The 21,568-nt window shown below is 40.1% G+C and overlaps 1 protein-coding gene across 2 annotated transcripts; it reads left to right on the top strand.

The window, feature by feature from the left end:
• Window positions 1-126: 126 nt before the first annotated feature.
• LOC130460978 (DNA polymerase kappa-like) lies at window positions 127-3,213 on the top strand. Of its 2 annotated transcripts, none has more exons than XR_008921242.1 (5): window positions 127-360; window positions 771-926; window positions 2,001-2,087; window positions 2,815-2,910; window positions 3,073-3,213. XR_008921242.1 is itself a non-coding variant. In XM_056828824.1 (5 exons), exons 2-5 carry the CDS (start codon window positions 842-844, stop codon window positions 3,199-3,201), a joined length of 453 nt encoding a protein of 150 aa, XP_056684802.1. In that variant the 5' UTR covers window positions 127-360; window positions 771-841; the 3' UTR covers window positions 3,202-3,213. The 2 variants fall into 2 exon arrangements, 1 of the variants encoding a protein (XP_056684802.1); XM_056828824.1 differs by having other exon boundaries at window positions 771-982.
• The last annotated feature ends 18,355 nt before the right edge of the window (window positions 3,214-21,568 follow it).

Here is a 21,568-nt window from a genome sequence, read left to right as displayed (position 1 = left end):
TAGTAAAACCGTCGTTACTGTGAACAAGTAAATAATTAATAAGGAAAAAAAAACAAAGTCGTCGTTAATTGCATTTAGTCACAGCGCAACAGCGGGATTATTTTTGTAAAGCCCGGACAAATTAAGTTTTCACAACTTTCTCAGAACCAATATCGTGATTCATCCTCTTAAACCCTAGATATTCTTCCTCAATTTCTTTAATATTCCATCTCCTTCCTAAACTCTAATCGATCACAAATCTCACGATTCACACAAGAACAAAAGGCGAGACAGAAGAGGAACGAAATCAGAGGATTGAAGCTTCTATTGTTGGAGTTTGCTACGAAATCTACGACATTGAAGGTTTAATCATCCGAACTGGTATGTTTTTTACATTAGTTTTGGGCGTTTTTTATGGCTTGTTGATGTTTCGAACTGGTATGCTCCGAATTCGTATGTTCCTATGTTGATTGATTTTTGTATAATTTTGTGTTTATTAATACCAAAATAATCAGATATTGGGTATAGTTTATGGTTTTGTTTGGATTATTTAATTTTAATTAATTTATTTTGTTCTCATAATCTTGTTTGCGGGAGAAATTTGGGTTTCTTGCGGCAGAATTAAGTATGGGTTTTGTTATTATTGGTTCTGAAAGTTTGGTTTGTGTATTTGATTTGTGGGTTTCGGAGCATAAACAAGCAGTAACTTTGAGTCTACATATTTTTTTCTTAGATAGAAAACATGAATACTGAGTGTTGCTGTTCTTTGTGGTTTTTTGTTTTTGTTTCAGCTATCTAATTGAGCTATTGGCAAAGGAAGGATATCTTGTTGTGTTGGTTCCTTATAATGTGACATTCAATCATGAAGATGCAGCTAGGCAGGTTTATGAGAGATTTAATGCCTGCTTGGATATCCTTCTCACCTGTGGACTTTCTGATGCAAAAATGTATTGTATTCCTATTTGGCAATAATCTCAATATCTTATGTCATTTGTTCAATAAGGTATTAAGGTTTCTAAAATTTACTAGATATCAGCTGCCTTTGACTAAAGTTTTCCTATACAAACTACTGATTGTATCAACTAGTAAAATCAACAATTAATGATAAACTAAGCCTAGGAATACAATACATTTTTTAGTGTTGTCAATACATTTTTTGCTGATTTTCTTTTCTCTGCTAGTAGCAACAGACAGTTCTGTTCTGATGATGTTCTGTTGTTCAGATGTTGTTCTGTTCTGTTGCACTGGCCGGAGTGTTGTTCTACTACTAAAAATGGGCCTTTTAACGACCATAGTATAACGACGAAGCGCAAGTAATTGTCGTAAAATTGGAAAATGAAACCCAAATCGCCGCGCGTCTTTCTAATTAATTTTAAAGACAAAAGTAGAGCGGCTATTCCCATATCATGCTCGTCGTTAATGCTCAAATGAAGAAAACGATTTTATAAATTTAACCCTATACTCCTGTATTATATATTTATAAGGCGGATTGAACCTCTTCCGTTGGTGTCTTTAACCTCTCGAATTTGAGTTTGGATGAAGGTTTACAAAAGAAATACAAACATCACAAGGTGAAAAAAATAATCTGAATAAGGTAATTTTTTTCTCTATTTTTTTTAAAAAAAAAAAAAATTTAGGGAGAGATTTGCAATTTCTAGGGTTCTAATTGATAATTTTAATTAATTACGAAAAGCGATTTTGGTTTTCTTTAATTTAGTTCTACATCAACAGGGTTTTCCTTGATCGGTTTTTAATGAAGTTGGAGTAATTGCAATCGAAACCCTTAGAATTGGCTGATTTTGGCGACTTCTTCCTGCTTCTGAAATTTATCTTTCTCTTGTATTATTCAAGCTTCCCAAAGCTTCCCAAAATTTATCTTTATCTTTCTCTTTCTCTTGGCAAACGTTTCCTGCCTTTTCTGTCCTATTATTCTTCTGCTTTGATTTATCTGTTTGCATAACTCAAGTTTCTGTATGATTGAATGCTTTTGTTTCCCTTTTTCGTATACTTTTTCACAAAAGGTTGTTGGTGAGATCAGAAGAGGTGTTTTTGAAGAAACTGGTTTGACATGTAGTGCTGGTGTGGCTCCTAATCGATTACTGGCTAAGGTGCTTAAATATTTTCATTTACTTCTTATTGCATTTAAATCTGGTGAATATAAGGTCCATGTTAGGATATATGTGTAATATCTTTTCTATAATATACGTCATAATTTCAAGAATCTGACGACATCTTTATGTTTTTTTCCCATCATTTGACCTGGCTATCCATTGATGGTGTCTTAGCTGCAAGATTATCCCATATTCCCATGAGAGTGAGACTGAATAACTGATAAAATCTCATCGATGATAACTCTTGGCATACATATGAAATTAATTCAACTTTGGCGTGATAAGCATTTCTTCAAGGCCATAGTATTAGGCAATTGATAGTGTAATAGATTTTTCAGAAGATTAGAAGCAGAGAAGGGCTTTGAAATAGAAAACAACTTTATCAAATCGTGGACAGACAATAAAACTTTTATGGGTAGGGTTTGCAGTAGGATAAATCCTTGTTTGGGACTAGGATAAATCTCTTGTCTGATAAAAATGCAACTAATGCAATGCTCTAGTGGGGCATAGGTCTATGAGAGAAATCAAATTTGTCATTGTGTGAACAATGCTTATTTTTCCTATTGACATTCTTATCCATGATACTCCTTCCATCCTTATTTGATAGCCATTGATGTGTTTAAAGATACAGGAATTTATTGCCCATCAGGAAATAACCTGATTCTAGTAGATAGCACACTTACAAACTTTAAATTCTTGGTATTATATTGATTGTATGAATTAGGTTTGGTCAGATATAAACAAGCCAAATGGACAATTTATTTTGCCAAATGATCGATTGGCTGTGATGACATTCATATCCTCCCTCCCGATAAGAAAGGTACCTCTGTTATGAGTCTTGTCTTTGTTCTTTGCTTTTGTATAGAAGGCTAAGAAGGGGTTCCTCAAGTTTGGTAGTAATTGAGAAATGTAAAACCAATTAAATAGTCTGGTGTATGCTAACTTGTGTTCATCAATTCATTTCTTTATGCTTTATGAACAGATTGGAGGCATTGGCAAGGTTACCGAGCATATCCTAAGGAATACTTTTGAAATAAATACATGCAAGGATTTGCTTGAGAAAGGCAGTTTTCTCTGTGCCTTGTTTTCTCCTTCATCTGCAGGTCACTGATTACCTTGTGGTTTTTCTTATCTTTGAATCTGCTAGCCAAGTTTGCCCAGATATGAAAATAAGGAAGAAACACCTATGAATCCTCGCAGCGAACGAAGTAATAAGCCGTGCAAACCCACGCAGAAGGTGCTACACTTGTTCGAACACCTGAACGAGGCGTAATGAAGTACTCCAATGCAAAAAATAATAATGATATCCCAACACCTGGAGGAATGTTCTAAGACACGCTGTTAGGCCACACAAGCCTACGTCGCGCCATAAGTTCAACCATCCCACGGTACAAGTCTAAAAAAGAGAGTAAGGCATATTGCACTAATGTAGGCACAACCAAGAGCACGTGTAAAAGAGGCAAAGACTACTTATCGCCCAAATTCAAAATGCAAGCCACACGACTTCTACATTAAAGATTAAAATGTAGCCAAATATTACTTACCACAGAAGGGATAGCTCGCACCTACACGAGCGGAATCCCAAGGCATCTTTCTCAAAAGAACCTACAAAATCGTACGCCAAGAGGAAGCATCCCAACATGCATACTTGGGGGCTCCAAGCTACGAAACAACTATAGCAAAAAAAAAAAAAATATCTCGAAGCAAATGTTTGAACTATCGAAAGGGCACGATGTTTGAGCCCACCTCGTGAATAGGCCTGAACCCTACTAAGCTTCTAAGCAAACTATTCGAAATCAGTCATTGCTAAAAAAAAAATGATTCAAGCAAACTGATTAATGGAACCGCACACAACGGCCATTCTATGAACGCTCGTTCGCACGTACATATAATCATTCTAAGTATCGAACATTCACGAACGCGTTTAAAAGGAAAAATATACAACAACAAGAGCGGTCAAAGTCTTACGCATCAAGGTATGCTCCTCGGGCCATATAGACTCGCCCAACTATCGCAATAACTGTACGCCTTAAGAGCAACAGTTCCTTAAAATAATCGCCCCAAAGCAACAAGCACCGTAGTCTACCAATCGGCTACGGCTTCTCAAGAAAATCATCACGTTCTTAAAACAAAGAAAAAAAAACAAAAGAAAAGAGAATACATAGAACTTCCAAGTGAAATAAACGAATGAACAAGAGGCCAACTGTGTCATCAAAAGACCAGCCCAAACAACACTTTCAACGCCCCACCTGGGCGTAATTTATTTCAACGCCCAGGCCTGGGCGCCGAAAATGTACCCAGGCTCAAAAAAGGCCCTAACTTCTAGTGGGCCCTGCCATACTCATTCGACGTGAAAATTACCGAAAGTCGAACCTCACGACTTTGTCAAGGTAGCACACCACTACAAAGATCGCTCGCACTTACGAGCACGATCCCAAACACGATCAAAGATATTACGAAATGCGTAGGAACCTCTTTGACAAAAAATGACCGTCAAGCACGAGTGCTTGGGGGCTCGAAAGAAAATATAAATTTCAAACGAAAGTGTGCAAAGTTAAAACGGTATTCCCAGACTACACTGTACGAAGTCCCGTGTTTGGATAACCTCAAAAAATAAAACCGGATTACGACCTCAAAGACAAAGGTCTCCGTTGATACTTACACATAGTCCCCTAATCAAGGACCCTGGTAGTGGCAAAATTGAGCCATAAAGACTAGCTCAAAACCGTGAAAGATGATGACCACAAGACAATGGTCCGTCTAAACACGTTGTCAACCCACGTTCAGGTTACAACTAAATTCAAGCATCCCTCGAAAGAATTCGCTCTTGCAAGAATGAATAAAAAGAAATTCTCAAAAGAAATCACAATGAACAAAAAAAATAGGAACTTGCCCATCTTCATTGGGCAAGATCGCGTCACAAACCGCGCGAGTTCCCCAATCGAAAAGAAAACGAATTCAGGGACGTCCACCCTCAACGGACAGGGCTCGCCCACCCTCAGCGGGCGGGGTCTGCGTCACTAGCCGCGCAGGTCCTTAGTTTTCGAAAGAAATAAAATCTTCAAATTTAAAATAGGCTCGCCATCTTCAGCCGGCGGGGTCTACGGCGGAAACCACATAGGTCCTTATTTTCAAAAAAGCAAAATAAATTTCAGAATAGATTCGTCCACTTGTATCGGACGAGGTGTCCACCCTTAGCGGACAGATTCGCCATCTTCAGCCGGCGGGGTCTACGTCACAAACCGCGTAGGTCCTTATTTTCAAAACATCAAAACAGATTCGTCCACTTCTATCGGACGGGGCGTCTACCCTCAGCGGACAGGCTCGCCATCTTCAGCTGGCGGGGTCTGCGTCACTAACCGCGCAGGTCCTTAGTCGCTGCAGCGATAACTTTTGCCGGATTTTCCTTCGTTTTACGTCCTATAAAAACAAGGGTGCTGGATTTTCCTTCGTTTTACGTCCTATAAAAACAAGGGGGTTTTCTCGTTTAGCTAGTCTTGAAAATGAGAATCTTTAAATACGTTTTACCTCGTGATTGGGCTTGGCCAGGCCCAATTACACTTTATAGCTTTGATTTCGAAAATATCTGTAGCTACTCCCAATGACAAAGTGAGGGAGTTTCTACGCACCTTTAGATTCTTCCAATGACAAAGTGAGGAAGTTTCTATACTATCAGTTGACAAATCCCAATGACACGTGAGGGATATGTCGACACTTCAAGTGATGACCCTTAAGTCAAATGTTATCACTCGGGGGCTCGTGAGACCCTCGCACAACAGGTCACAATATACCGTGGCATGTGTGACGCACTCCGTCTAATACTTTGACCATCGTCTTACTCCAAGACTCAGGCAAAGTGGGGGCTAACTGTAGACACCTACTTTTGTCCCCATTCCCGCAAGGGAAAGGTTCGATGATGAAAACGTAAATCTCCACTTGACAACGCATCTCCTATAAAATAAATGAATCTCGATTCCCCATTTCATTTTACTCGAAACCTGCTATTTATGGAAACCTGCTAAAAATAGTAACTGCCGTAAAAGGTAGCTTCTAAAAGTGGCAAATCATAAAAGATAGAAACCTGTCAGAATTAGGTGTTGTATTCCAACATAAATCCTAAATGAGATAGAAAACTACGAGAATCCTATTCCTAATATGATTCAGAAATATGAGTTACGTATTAATTAAAATCTTAACGAGCCTAGAGTTCGTAATGGGCCCAGACGCATTCCGTCATAAAATTGATACGCGTTAAAAGACTCGAATTAATCTCAAACTCTACGGATTTCAGGAATCCGAATCTGACTAAAGAAAACAGCCCAGACCCTATTTTCAACGCCTGGCTCTGGGCGCCGAAATCTTCGGCGCCCAGGCCTGGGCGCTGAAAATACCTGGGTACATGTTTTTTCCTAATTCTTTATGGATTAGAACTCTGCAATTCTATCTTTCCACCAACTCTTCCCTATAAATAGGCCCCTAAATTCGACGTGAAAGGACACAACAACACACAACTATATTCTGAGTATTGACTCCAACCCTTAGCCTAAGCCTCTCGCTGCGAAATTGTTCACGCGTTCTGTCACAATCGATCAATAAATCGAACAGAACGTATCCTGTCCCATAATTGAGATTCGTTAAATAAAAAGGACAAATAGCAAAGTCAAAGTGGTTAGTTTTCTTAGAACCGTGACGCACCTCTCAAGGGTGCGTCGTGATGTGTCCCTTTTCGATGATTTAACTGCTTTCCTCGCCCTTTTTATGAACTGTTAAACTAACCTAATCTGATTTTTCTATCACGCCTAACAAATATAATATTTTTGGGAAATGGGATTATCATGCTAGGTCCCTTAATGCTATTTAAATCAGATAATCATGATCGAATTAGTATTATATGTTGCATATTGCTAAAACAACCTCAGATTAGTTTAATAGTTAACGCATGTCCTTTTAATTATTTATGCTGAGCTAGTAAGGATATCTTGCCTCTTGAGTTATCGACGAGCGAAGTACTCCTCTCGGTAGTTACAGTCCCCCGAACCCTCAATCTCTACCTTGCGGGTGTATATTGAGAGATCCCCACACCAGGGATCACAAGGGAACCTACAGCCGTCGTGGTCAAACATAATTGCACTCCCTTTATGTCACGATAACCGGGTTTTGTCAGTTTTTCTCATTGTCGTTAAAAACTGAATGGCGACTCCTATATTACTAGTCAATTGGGTGTATACTCACAGGAAATCCAATTAAACTTGATTGAACAAAAAGAATCGTCACACCCACGAGGGACAAGGTCACGCATTAGCCTCGCGCTTTTTCGACCCCTCACAGTGTGTTTTTTCACGTCGGTTTTAGGCTGTATTTATAGGAAAAGGGTGTGTGGAAAGATAGATTTTAAGATACGAATCCAAAAAGAATCCGGAGATAAAACGGCCTCAGGCACTTTCAGCGCCCGGGGCTGGGCGCCGAAGATTTCGGCGCCCAAATCCAGGCGTTGAAAATGGGATCTGGGCCGAGTTCTTTGTCAAATTTGGACTCTTAGAACACGAAGCTTTTGAGATTTATCCGAGTCTTTTAGTGCGTATTAACTTATGACGGAATGCGTCTGGGCCCATTACGAACTCTAGGTTCGTTAGGAATTTAATTAATACGTAACTCTTATTTTCGAATTATACCAGGAACGCAAATTATATCTCTTTTAGGATTTATGTTGGAGTGCAACACCTAATTCTGATAGGTTTCTATCTTTTATGACTTTGCCACTTTTAACAACTACCTTTTATGGCAGTTACTATTCTTAGCAGGTTTCTATAAATAGCAGCTTTGGCTGAAATGAAAGGGTGATTGAGATCCGTTATTTTATAGAAGATGCGTTGTCAAGTGGAGATTTATGTTCTCATCATCGAACCTTCCCTTTCGGGAATGGGGACAAAAGTAGGTGTCTACAGTTAGCCCCCACTTTGACTGAGTCTCGAGATGAGACGATGGTCAAAGTACTAGACGGAGTGCGTCATACAAGCCATGGCGTATGTGACCTGTTTTGTGAGGGTCTCACGAGCCGCCGAGTGATAACATTTGACTTAAGGGTCGTCACTTAAAGTGTTAACACATTCCTCACGCGTCATTGGAATTTGTTAACTAATAGTATAGAAACTCCCTCACTTTGTCATTGGAAGTGTCTAAAGATGTTTTCGAAATCAAAGCTATAAAGTGTAACTAGGCCTGGCCAAGCCCAATCACGAGGTAAAATGTTTTAAAGATTCTCATATTCGGGTTAGCTAAAGGAGAAAACCCCCTTGTTTTTATAGGACGTAAAACGAAGGAAAATCCAGCACATCGCTCTTTTTTGGAAAAACGGAAAACCAATCCTTTGATTTTTGGAAAAGGGAAACCATCCTTTCATTTTTGGAAAAGGGAAACCATCCTTTGATTTTTGGAAAAGGGAAACCATCCTTTCATTTTTGGAAAAGGGTAAACCGGGAAAATTTATTGCTGCAGCGACTAAGGACCTGCATGGTTAGTGATGCAGACCCCGCCCGCTGAAGGTGGGCGAGCCTGTCTGCTGAGGGTGGACACCCCGTCCGATAGAAGTGGACGAATCTGTTTTGATGTTTTGAAAATAAGGACCTACGCGGTTTGTGACGTAGACCCCGCCCGCTGAAGGTGGGCGAGCCTGTTTTTGTTTTGAAGATTTTATTTTCTTTTCATTTTCGAAAACTGAGGACCTGCGCGATTAGTGACGCAGACCCCGCCCGCTGTAGGTGGGCGAGCCCTGTCCGCTAAGGGTGGACGCCCCGCCCGCTGGAGGTGAGCCAACCTGGATTCGTCTTTTCGATTTGGGACTCGCGTGGTACGTGCCGCGATCTTGCCCGCTTGAGGTGGGCAAGTCCCTTTTTCATTTGTTCTTGTGATTTCTTTTGAGAATTTCTTTTTATTCATTCTTGTAAGAGCGAATTCTTTCGAGGGATGCTCGGATTTAGTTGCAACCTGAATGTGGGTTGACAACGTTCTTAGACGGACCATTGTCTCGTGGTCATCATCTTTCATGGTTTTGAGCTAGTCTTTACGGCTCAATTTTGCAACTACCTGGGTCCTTGATTCGGGGACTATGTATAAGTATCAACAGCGACCTTTGTCTTGAGGTCGTAATCCGGTTTTATCTTTTGAGATTATCCAAACATGGGACTTCGTACAGCGTAGTCTGGGAATATTGTTTTAACTTTGCATACCCTCTTTTGAAATATATATTTTCTTTCGAGCCCCCAAGCACTCGTGCTTGACGGTCATTTCTTGTCAAAGAGGTTCCTTGGGGATACGCATTTTGTAATGTCCTTGATCGTGTTTGGGATCGTGCTCGTAAGTGCGAGCGATTTTTATAGTGGTGTGCTACTCTTAACAAAGCCGTGAGGTGCGACTTTCAGTAAAGAAATAGGAAATTTTCGAGTCGAATGGATACGGCAGGACCCTATAGAAGTCAGGGCTTCTTTTGGGCCTGGGCTCATTTTCGGCGCTCAGGCCTGGGCGTTAGAAATAATTCACGCCCAAGTGGGGCGTTGAAAATATTGTTTGGGCTGGTCTTTTGATGACATAGTTGGCCTCTTGTTCGTTCGTTTATTTCACTTGGAAATTCTACATATTCTCTTCTCTTTCGTTTTTCTTTATTTTTTGGAATGTAGAATTTTATTAGAAATCACAATGAGTTGAGTGATCGTGATGATTTCTCGAGAAGCCGTAGCCGATTGGTGGACTACGGTGTTTGTCACTTTGGGGCGATTATTTAAAGGAACTGTCGCTCTTAAGGCGTAAAGTTATTGCAATAGTTGGGCGAGTCTATATGGCCCGAGGAACATACCTTGAGGCGTAAGACTTTGATCGGGTATATATTTTTTATTTTGCTACGGTCGTTTCGTAGCTTGGAGCCCCCAAGTATGCATGTTGGGATGCTTCCTTTTGGCATACTCTTTTTGTAGGTTCTTTCTAGAAAGATGCCTTGGGGTCCCGCTCGTGTAGGTGCGAGCTATCCCTTCCGTGGTAGGTAATATTTTGCTACCTTTAATCCTTAACGTAGAAGTCGTGTGGCTTGCGTTTTGAATTTGGCCGATAAGTAGTCTTTGCCTCATCTTCTTGGTCGTGCCCGCATTAGCGCAATATGCCTTACTCTTTTTTTTTTAGACTTGTACCGTGGAATGGTTGAACTTATGGTGCGACGTAGGCTTGTGTGTCCTAACAGCGTGTCTTAGAACATTCCTCCAGGTGTTGGGATATCACGCCTCGTTCAGGTGCTCGAACAAGTGTAGCACCTTCTGCGTGGGTGTGCACGACTTATTACTTCATTCGATGCGAGGATTCATAGATGTTTCTTTCTCTCTTTTTTAATCCTTGATTTTTCTTTCGCGTAGACTATGTAACGGGCGCTTGTAGGGCGAGCGTTATGTGCAGTAGTTTGATCGGAGTTTTGGTGACTCGCAATTTTCAGTTACCCTTGTTAGTGGGGTGACTTTATATATTCTGAGTAGCGCTTAGAATTTGGGAGGGGTTGTAGCAATTCTAAGGTTCGTTTTACACGATCAAACCTTAGGATTGTGCCCCTATGACGTGTGTATAGCATTAGCGTCGAAAATTCGCGATAAAATCGTCATTTCGAGCATTTTTAGAGTGTTTTTCTCAAGCCCCCAATTGTAGCTACGGGATTGGCTTGGTGCTATAATGCTTGGCATACGTTTTTATGCATTCATGGTGACATGGATCATGAATAGTTTGAACCAGACTCGTTTAGTGCGAGGTACGTTCGAGTAGTAATTTTCTACTTCTCTTGTAAATGTCGTATTGTGCGACATTGCCATGGTCAAGGTAGTCACATGTTGAAGTGTGCCTTGACCAAAAGCTAGTGCCTTTCTTTACCCATAATCATATTTAGAAATTTTTTGACTCACTTGCAACATCGAGATAAACGCATACTTAGCTTAAACCAACGACACTTTATTATGTTCGAAGAAGTCTTTGAAAATTATTTGAAATCTGAGTCCTACTGTGCACAATCCGAGGTGTCCTAAGTAAGTTCACTTATAGAAGGGTTCGTACAGGATTACATGAGTGAATCAAAATACTATTACGATTTTCGGAATGCTGTCTAAGGATTTGCTGGAAGCCAGGGTGCAGGCGTCAAGATATTACTTGTGCCCGTGTGGCACATGCTTTAGGCTTTTAGGGCCATCATTTCCAGAATTGCGGGAATATAAACCGCTTTCAAATTGACATAGATTTACTTGGTGTATGTCTGCACAAAAGGTCAAGGTATACTTAGTTCTTTCCCTAGTTCTTTCATTTCAATTTTTAGCCCCCAGTTGCTATTATGTCTTCTCATTAATGATGCTTTCAGATTTAGATTTTAGATGCCCGTGTCATATGTCTGAGTAGGGTGAGCCTTGGTTAAGTGCCAAGTCCTATTGACAATGTTTGATTTTTTTCAAAGGGGATTCGCAAGCATTTGAATTACCATGAACGTGTGCCCTGAGTTCGAAGGAACGATGGGGCGATGCCGTAGAACAATCCTCTTTATTGCAAGCTTACTGCCTTTACTACTTGTTGGCGATTATCACTGTGTCTAGTGGTGAAAGAAGGTCTTTAAGTGAGTTTCTTTGCTTTAGGGAGGGTCAAGTCGAGTACTTTAGAGGTCATGGACGCTCGCGCTAGCCCCCATTCAATTGAGGCAAAGCGATCTTTTGAGTGTTGGCTAAGTGCCTAGGAGTGTGAGTGCTCTTTCTGGCAGGTACGTGCCCTTATTATTTTTCGATGTATGCTCATTTTGGCATCTTGATGACTCGGATTCTTCCTTTGACTTAAATTTTTCTTTCGACTTGGATTTCAATAAGGGACTCCCTTGTTATTCTATAGACTTTAACATTTTTGCAAATTGGTTGGACCGAATCATGGATTGCCTACGTATCCGCCTTAAATAGATTTAATTTGGAATCAGGTCTTGCGTAGTTCTTAGCCAGAAAATGGTTTCTTAGAATGCCGATTTTAAACAAGTACGTTCGAGTGGAATCGTAATGTTTGAAATAGGGTGAAATAAGTGTACGAAAATTTTGGAGCGTGCGTATTTTGCGTATTTTATATGATCTTCTACCCCCCAAGTGTTCGTTATTCTTCCGCCTGTATATAGGAAAATATACGAACACTTTTAGGAATTGGGAGTTGAAAAGTGATAAGCAAGAACGGCGCCCAGGGCTGGGCGTTATTATTTTGGCGCATAGGTCTGGTCGTTGAAAACGTGTTCAAGGCTGCCTTTTTGTGCTGCTCCTTTTCGTTTTGTGCCAAATATTTGCGAATCTTTTTTGTGCGCTAAATACTTTTTTTTTTTAGACGAACTTTAAAGGCGCTTTGCAAAGTTTCTTTATTATTATTATTATTATTATTATTATTATTATTATTATTATTATTATTATTATTATTATTATTATTATTATTATTATTATTATTATTATTATTATTATTATTATTATTATTATTATTATTATTATTATTATTATTATTATTATATATATATATATTTTTTTTGTAACGTTAAGCGTAGAATGTACTTTTCATTTGTCTTTTTTTTATTCGTGACTCAAGACGGCTTGAAAGATGGGTTGAATGAGATAGGATAATTTGTATAGGTATTAGTCAAGCATGAGGATTGGAAAGGGTAGAAGATCGTAGAACTTTATGTAGTTTTTGTGGTATGATTTGGATTGATTGACTCAATTCTTTTCCTTCAGTTACTTGGGTAAATTTCGCACTTTGGGAGGTACGGGCTAAGTATTTCATGGCTCGCTCTTTTCGCTCTCCCTTTTCTCTTTCTCTTTTTTCTTTTTTGCTTGTGATTTCTCCCCCTTTTTATTTGGGCTAAAAGGTAGATGATTGTGGTCTTTGAGTCACGAGGCGAGACTGAGTGAGCCTCGTTTGGTAGACCTATAGTGGACCTTTAATTTTAGTAGGTCAAGGGTGGACCTTTTGAATTGTCTTACTTTGCAAGCGTATTTAGTCGTTTCTTAAAATGTGCAAATAGCGTAGATTCAAAATGTTGTTTTTACTTTATTGAAATTTAACGAAAGAATTACATCGAAAATAATTTTTTTGCTTCTTTTCAAATTCCAGTTTCCGGGATTTAATTGGAACTTGTTATTTAGACTCGAACTTTCATTAATTTTACTGATTATAACCCGTGTATGAATACAAGGAGGTGGCCTAGACTCAAAATAATGACGTGGCGTAAGCCTATAATACTTGACCAAGCGACTTTCAGACTTAGGCTAATTGGACCATAACTTTCGTTTGGTTGACACTTTAGATTTTAGCCCTTGGGTGTTCATTTGTCATGCGCCATTTTGCTTAATGTTGGCAAGGTAGTTAGTTGGGGAGATCGAATTTTCATTTTTGCAAGACTAGAATCATTGGTGCGGCTTCCCTCTTAGTGTGTATTGCTTTACCCCAATGGTAGCCTTATGGCATGCCGACTTGTGTATTTTCATGGTTTTTTTTGCTAAGCAAGAGAGAATATATTAATTGAGCAAAACATTACAACTTAGGCTAAACCAAGTGATACAAACCAACTAGGTTGGACTCTATCAACAAGGACTTAGCAACTCACAGCTATACAAGGCACACAAACAAAACGAACAAGACACAAAGCCTATTACAAGGTTATAAACCAATCATAATCTCTCTTGCTCACAGCTTTTGGCAAAACTATTTGAATTCTGCCCTTAACCAACTGCTTCAAGCTACCCACAGTGTGACTAACAGTGGGGATGTTATTATCCCAAAAGCTTGCATTCCTGCTCTTCCAAATCAGGTACACAGCAGTACCAATAGCAGCAAAAATAACTTGTTTTCTGAACTTAGTAACTCTGCTATGACCAATCTTCCTTACCAACTGATGCAAGGTACCAGCCATAGGAACACCCAACCACTGCTGCATTGCCTGCATAATCTGATAGCTGAACTGACACTGAAAGAAAAGATGGTTGTGATCTTCATCCTGCAACCCACAAATCAAGCATAGAGCAGATTGACTAATCCCAATTCTAGCTAATTTAGCTGTAGTCTGTAGCCTACATTGAGCAGCTAACCAACAGATGAATCTGTGCTTAGGGGTGAGCAATCTATTCCAAGCTAATCTATCCCAATGCACCCTAGGTTTCAAATCCAACATTTTCTCATAAACTTGCTTTACTGAATAATGAGCCATGCCCTCCAGGTCAGACAGAGTAAAAAATTGCTTAAGCTTCTCCTTAGTAACACAAATTTGTCTCCAATACCAACTAGCAGAAGAGCTAGGTTGGTAATCCCACCATTCCCCATCTTTGAGGTAAACTGAAGTAATCCACTTGATCCAGATATTATCCTGCTTCTTGACAAGAGCCCAAACATATTTACCCATGAAAGCCAGATTCCACAGAACAACATCCCTAAAACCCAAACCACCATGCTGCTTGTCACAACAAACCTTATCCCAAGCTATATTACTTGGTTTCTGGCTGGAAGCTTGTCCACTCCACAGGAAGGCTCTACATATCCTCACAATGTCCTGCAGCACAGATTTGGGAAGAACATAAATCTGAGCCCAATACATATGCAGACTAAGCAAAACAGAATTGATTAGTTGCATTCTGGCAGTGTAAGATAAGTTCCTTGAGCTCCAGATCTTAATCCTAGTTATCATTTTATCTACTAGATGTCCACATTGAGCTACAGTAATCTTTTTAGAACAAATGGGAACACCCAGATACTTGAAAGGCAAAGAACTTCTGGAGAAACCAGAAACATCAACTATTCTTTGAACTTCAATCTCTGGCATGCCATGACAGTACACAGAAGACTTCTGCTGATTAGCCTTTAAACCAGCTGAATTTGAAAAAAGTTTGAAAGCTTGTAACAAGAGGAGAATAGATTGATATTCACCCTTACTGCACAGGATCAAGTCATCAGCAAAACAAAGGTGAGTGAGCTTGATATCTTTACATCTTGGATGAAACTGGAAATGAGAAGATTCACACATTCTGCTCAATATCCTAGACAGATATTCCATACATATGACAAACAACAATGGAGATATGGGATCCCCCTGCCTCAACCCTCTTTTGGATTTAAAAAATCCATGCATACTTCCATTCAACATCAAAGAGAACATGGGAGTAGTAACACACTGCATTACCATTTTCACAAAAGAGCATGGAAACTCCAGATAAGTGAGCATTTCATACAAGAACTGCCAATCAACTGTGTCATAAGCCTTCTGAAGATCAATCTTCATGAGACAGCTAGGTTTGACTGCCTTCCTGCCATAATGCTTGACTAAGTCTTGAACAACCATAATGTTGTGGACAATAAACCTACCATGAACAAAACCACCTTGGTTTTCTAAGATCAGATCAGGTAATACTTGTCTTAATCTCCCACAAAGGACCTTTGTTATGCACTTAAAAATGGTGTTACAACATGAAATTGGTCTGAATTCACTCACATCTTTTGGACATTTAGTCTTGGGGATGAGAGTGATGACAGTATGATTCACCTCCTTCAAGAGCTTCCCATTCTGTAACATATCCAGAATAGCTGCTATAACCTCATCTCCAACAATATGCCAAGCATCTTTGTAGAAATAAGACCCAAAACCATCTGGACCTGGAGCTTTGACTCCTGGAATAGAGAATAAAGCAGATTTAACCTCATCAGCAGTGTAAGGGGCATTGAGAATACTTTTGTGATGATCCTGACACACAGGACCCTGCTGAACTATTTGTTTAATAACAGGAGTTCTGTGGTCATGAGTGGTGCCTAATAACATTCTGTAATAAGCTAAGAAGGCTTCAGAAACCTCATCAGCTGTGTCTTTCCAATGTCCAGTCATATCACAGATACTGTAAACTTGATTTTGAACTCTTCTAGCTTTGATGCTTTGATGAAATAGAGCAGTATTTTCATCTCCATCTTTAAGCCAATTAACTTTAGCTTTTTGACTTAAGAATGCCAAGTATGCCTTATGTTTTTCTTTATAATCTTGTATAGCTTTCAGCTCAGCATCAGCTACACTTGCATCAGTAGGATTGATATGTAATGAATTTTGAGCATTCACCATTTCCTGATAGGCCTTTATATCTGCAGCTTGAACATCAGTAAAGCCAACTTTGTTCAATTCTCTCAAGGCTTGCTTAACTTTCTTAAGTTTGCAAACCAATCTGAACATTTTACTTCCATCTATGTGACTACTCCAATCCTTCTTGACAGTTTCAGAAAACACAGGAGAACTCTTCCACATTGTAAAGTACTTGAATGGCTTCCTTCCTCCATCACTCCTAGGGTACACTGTCAAAAGACCAGGTGAGTGATCAAAATGACCTTCTGGCATGAAGCAAACTTCAGCAGCTGGAAAGATTCCTTGCCATGCTTGATTGGCCATGAATCTGTCTATTTTTGAGAAAACCCTATTAGTGCCTTGCTGCTTGTTATTCCATGTGAAGAAATTCCCCACACTTTTGATATCCTCCATTCCACAGTTGTGAAAGCAATTACTTATATCAACAATATCACTCTGTCTGACAGGGGCCCCAATTCTTTCATCAACTGCCATCACACTATTAAAATCACCACACAGAATCCATGGATCCTGAGTGTTAAGGAATCCTAAATCCCTCCACAACTCCTGTCTCAAATTAGGATTATTAAAAGCATAAACAAAAGTGCAATAAAAGCTATGCATGCCACTGACTGGAGTAACATGGCAATGCACAAATTGACTAGAAGCAGCCACTATATTCACATTAAAACATCCAGGCTTCCATGCAATCACAATTCTTCCTCCATCATGAAAGCTAGAGTTGCTAGAAAAACACCAATTTGCAAAAACTCTTTGATAAAGCCTCCCAAGATTAGAGAGCTTTACCTTATGTTCTAGGAGCCCAACTAAACCCACAGCATACTTCTGAATGAAATGCTTGACCTCATCCTGTTTCTGTGTGGAGTTCAGACCCCTAACATTCCAAGCTAACACTCTATCCATAAGATTCAGAAGAGTCCCCTCTTCCAGTTGGATCACCCCCTTGTACAACCCCTTGCACTTGCTCTCCCATCAGGATATCATTCTCAATCACATCCAATACTTGAAAAGCATTAGAAGTTCTAACTGGTTGTTCTGACTCAACTCTCACCCTTATGGGCCTTAATGATCTTTGGAAACCTTCCTGATCCACAATAGGACTAGTCACTTGAGCTGTTTGAGTAGGAATTGTAGGTTGCTTCCTAACCCAAACTCTTTTCCTACCTTGCCTACAATCACCTTGCAAATGCCCCATCATCTTGCACTTAGTACATTGTGTTGGCTTCCATTCATAGAAAACAGGAGCTCTTACCATTATTCCATTCTCATCTCTAAATGAAACATGTTCAGGCAACTCTTGAGTCAGTGGAACATCAATCATTACCCTAGCAAACTGCAGCTTATCTCTACATGTTGTAGCTTGATCTCTTTTGATTGGCTTCCCTATTTGTGCTACAATCTTAAACAGAGCCCTCTCCCCCCAATATTTAAAGTGTAGCTTCAATTGTACCCATATTGGGACAGACTGAAGTTCTGGCTTGTCCATGTCCATATCAGGGTTCCAGGGTTTCAGAATCAAGGGCTTGTTATCAAAGAAGTAATGACCTGTCAACACCTTATCCCTTGAATCCATAGTAAGGAATCTCACTAGAAACACCCCTTTTCTCACCATCACTACCTTATCAACATTCAACTGTTTCCAGATTCTCCTAATGAAACCCTCCATAACATTGATAGGAGGATTAGCTCCCACAATGTAACAAACTACTGCTGAATTCCAGAAATCGATCTCCTCTTGAATGTCATCAACCTCAATTTCAATAGGATGATTATCATGAACATCATTTCCAGCAGCATTATCAAAATCAATATATTCAATATTCATATTATCATTCACAGTATTCGAATCAACATTATGATTATTCGCAACCTCATCAAATTGTTGTAGAATAGGGATTGAAATCGCACCAACCTCCATATTCGATCGAGTATTACCTCGCTTCAACTGGTTTGCTGAGCCATGAATCACTTCCAAGAACTCATTGAATGAGTGACGCAATTCTGAACGAGCTTGAAGATGCTTCAACCCAGATTTTGGCGTAAAAATTTCATTTTCAACTCCAAAATCAAGAGCTTCAACCCCCAATACCTCCTCAATACTGCGCGTTTTCAATGCCTGGAAATCCGATGATGGACCTCGAGGTTTTCCTTTGCCATTTCCATGCTTGTTGCTGTGAGATTTCGAGCCAGATTTTCCTGCCATGGCTGCGGTGCACGTTAGGCTAACATGCACCGAGAGAAAACGTGGGGAGAAAGTCTCTCAGTTCGTATTTTCATGGTTCGTCATGTTGCATTCATGGAAAATCTTTTAGTCTGTACTTAGGAGTACTTCAAGGAGCGAGTGGCTCGAGAGGACTATGATAGTCGTGACCCAATGTGATCATAAGCCTTGAGGCCATTAATTTTTTTTTTGCCAATGGTGTTGACACCTTAGGCTCACTTTGGGGGTTGTGCGACTATGGAGGAATGATTTTCAGAATGTGACTGTTTCCATTTTGCAAATACTTGAATTACATAATATATTCTCTTTATTGGTGAGAGAGAGTATTGAGGCCGTAGATTCTTAGCAAGGAATGACAATTACATATGGGTGCTTATTGATTTCTTTTAAATGTTAGGAAGGGAGACTCAATATGGTTTAACCTTTTAACTTGCAGAACGACACCAAGCATTAGGACCGATTCTATGTATAAGACAACTAAGACTTAGGATTTAGATTGTACTTTGGCATAGCCTAGTCTAGACTCGGATTTATTTATTTTTTATTCGAACATTATTTTTTGAACACTTTGCCCATGTGACATTCAAGGTCATTTAATCAGCGTGCTCGGTTTAGTGCCGAACATAGTCGTCATAGGAGGCCTAGTGACGACACAATGAGTTGTTTAGTTTATAAGTCGTGTTTCAAAGTCGAGTGCCTTTTTTCCAATACGTCCTTGCAACAGATTTATCGCAAATTATTCATTTTTTTTTATGCGCGGGCACCAAAGCTGCTTGGCTTGACCAGTAGGCCAGGCAGCAACTTCGGCGCCCAGGCTGGGGGTGGAAAATGATTGGCGCCCAGCCAGGGGCGCTGAAAATGCGTCCCTGACTGGTACTCGTATTCTGTTCGCGTATCCTTTTTTCGTATATACGACTTGATTTTACGTGTTTGCCTAATAACGTACTTTACGCGTTGTGCGGCGTTGTGGGATCCGTTACAGGCTGTCCTGGGCGTCGCTTATTTTTGTGGCGATCGCCCGGGGCTGCGGAACACGTATTTTGGTACAACTCTTTGGCCAATTGGTGTTTATGAATGTTTTGGCAATTTTTAGGGTCGTTGGTTTTCTATTATTATTTGTCACACACAATCACATAATTCGCTACACATAACTAACATTACAACATGAAGCAAAATAATATGTCACGTAGTTTATGATAGGCTCCTATGGGTAATATTTGTGCCGGCTTGATACCTCCTCTATCGTTGATCCAACACATGCCCCGGTCGGGGAAGTGCATTCACGAGCGAATTTCGTCCCAAGAGGCCAATCGCGATGTAAGCCAAGGGGGCATGCACCAATGAGAGGGACCTAGTGGGAGAGAGATTTGGTTTGGGATAGGTGTACTACTAGCGAAAGTGCCGAGTGGACAACATTCAAAGCGTATGCACCCCCCGGGTGGCGATGGGTATTTTTATTCCCAACTCCCGAGATGAAACATGCCAAGGGAGCCAAGATTCGTTATGCGGTTCTGTCCGTTCACATTAATATGCTGATTTTCAGGTCGTCCCAACTTGATAGGGTAGGATCGTTTCACCCTTCGGCTATTTTGATTACCTACGAGCACGAGTATTTCATTAACATCCCCAGCGGAGTCGCTACTGTGAGGGGGTCGAAAAAGCACGAGGATAATGCGCGACCTCGTCCCTCGTGGGCGTGACGTTGTCAGATCAAGTGTAATTGGATTTTCTGTGAGTTTACACCCAATCGACTAGTAACATAGGAGTCGCCATTCAGTTTTTAACGACAATGAGAACAACTGACAAAACCCGGTTATCGTGACATAAAGGGAGTGCCATTATGTTTGACCACGACGGCCATAGGTTCCCTTGTGATCCCTGGTGTGGGGATCGCTCAACGTACACCCGCAGGGCAGAGATTGAGAGTTCGGGGGACTATAACTACCGAGAGGAGTGCTCATCGATAATACTCCAGAGGCAGGTTATCCTTACTAACTCAACATAAATAATTGAAGGGACATGCGTTAAACTATTACACTATTCTGAATTGATTTTAGCAATATGCAACACATAATACTAAATCGATCGTGATTATCTTATTTAGATTGATTTAAGGTACCTAACATGATAATTCAATTGTCCAAGGTATTATCTTATTAGGCGTGATAGATCAATGAAATTAATAGTTTGACAATTTTATAAAAGGGTGATTAAAGAGATTAAATCATAAGAGGGACACATTACAACGCACCCTTGAGAGGTGCGTTGTGGTTCTCAGAAAACTAACCACTTGGCTTTGCTATTTCTCCTTTTATTTAACGAATCTCGGGTTTCCAAGCAATGTTCCAGTATTTAGGCTTAATTCATCAAGCTACAAGGGGCAGGATGCGTTCTGTTCGACTTCTGGGTCGATTGCGACAGAACGCCGGATCAATTTCGCAGCGTGAGGCTTAGGCTTAAGGCTAGAGTCAATACTCAGATTATGGAATTGTGTGTGTTTTTTCACGTCGGTTTTAGGCTGTATTTATAGGAAAAGGGTGTGTGGAAAGATAGAATTTAAGATACGAATCCAAAAAGAATTCGGAGATAAAACGGCCCCAGGCACTTTCAGCGCCCAGGGCTGGGCGCCAAAGATTTCGGCGCCCAGATCCAGGCGTTGAAAATGGGATCTAGGCCAAGTTCTTTGTCAGATTTGGACTCTTAGAACACGGAGCTTTTGATATTTACCCGAGTCTTTTGGTGCGTATTAACTTATGACGGATTGCGTTTGGGCCCATTACGAACTCTAGGTTCGTTAAGAATTTAATTAATACGTAACTCTTACTTTCGAATTATACCAGGAATGAAAATTCTATCTCTTTTAGGATTTATGTTGGAGTGCAACACCTAATTCTGACAGGTTTCTATCTTTTATGACTTTGCCACTTTTAACAACTACCTTTTACGGCAGTTACTATTCTTAGCAGGTTTCTATAAATAGCAGATTTGGCTGAAATGAAAGGGTGATTGAGATCCGTTATTTTATAGGAGATGCGTTTCCAAGTGGAGATTTATGTTCTCATCATCGAACCTTCCCTTTCGGGAATGGGGACAAAAGTAGGTGTCTACAACTATCTT

Source organism: Spinacia oleracea, chromosome 5 (genome assembly GCF_020520425.1).
Source record: "Spinacia oleracea cultivar Varoflay chromosome 5, BTI_SOV_V1, whole genome shotgun sequence".
Lineage (NCBI taxonomy): Eukaryota > Viridiplantae > Streptophyta > Magnoliopsida > Caryophyllales > Amaranthaceae > Spinacia > Spinacia oleracea.
Note: the sequence above shows the minus strand (reverse complement) of the source record. Positions and strands in the feature narration are given on the sequence as shown.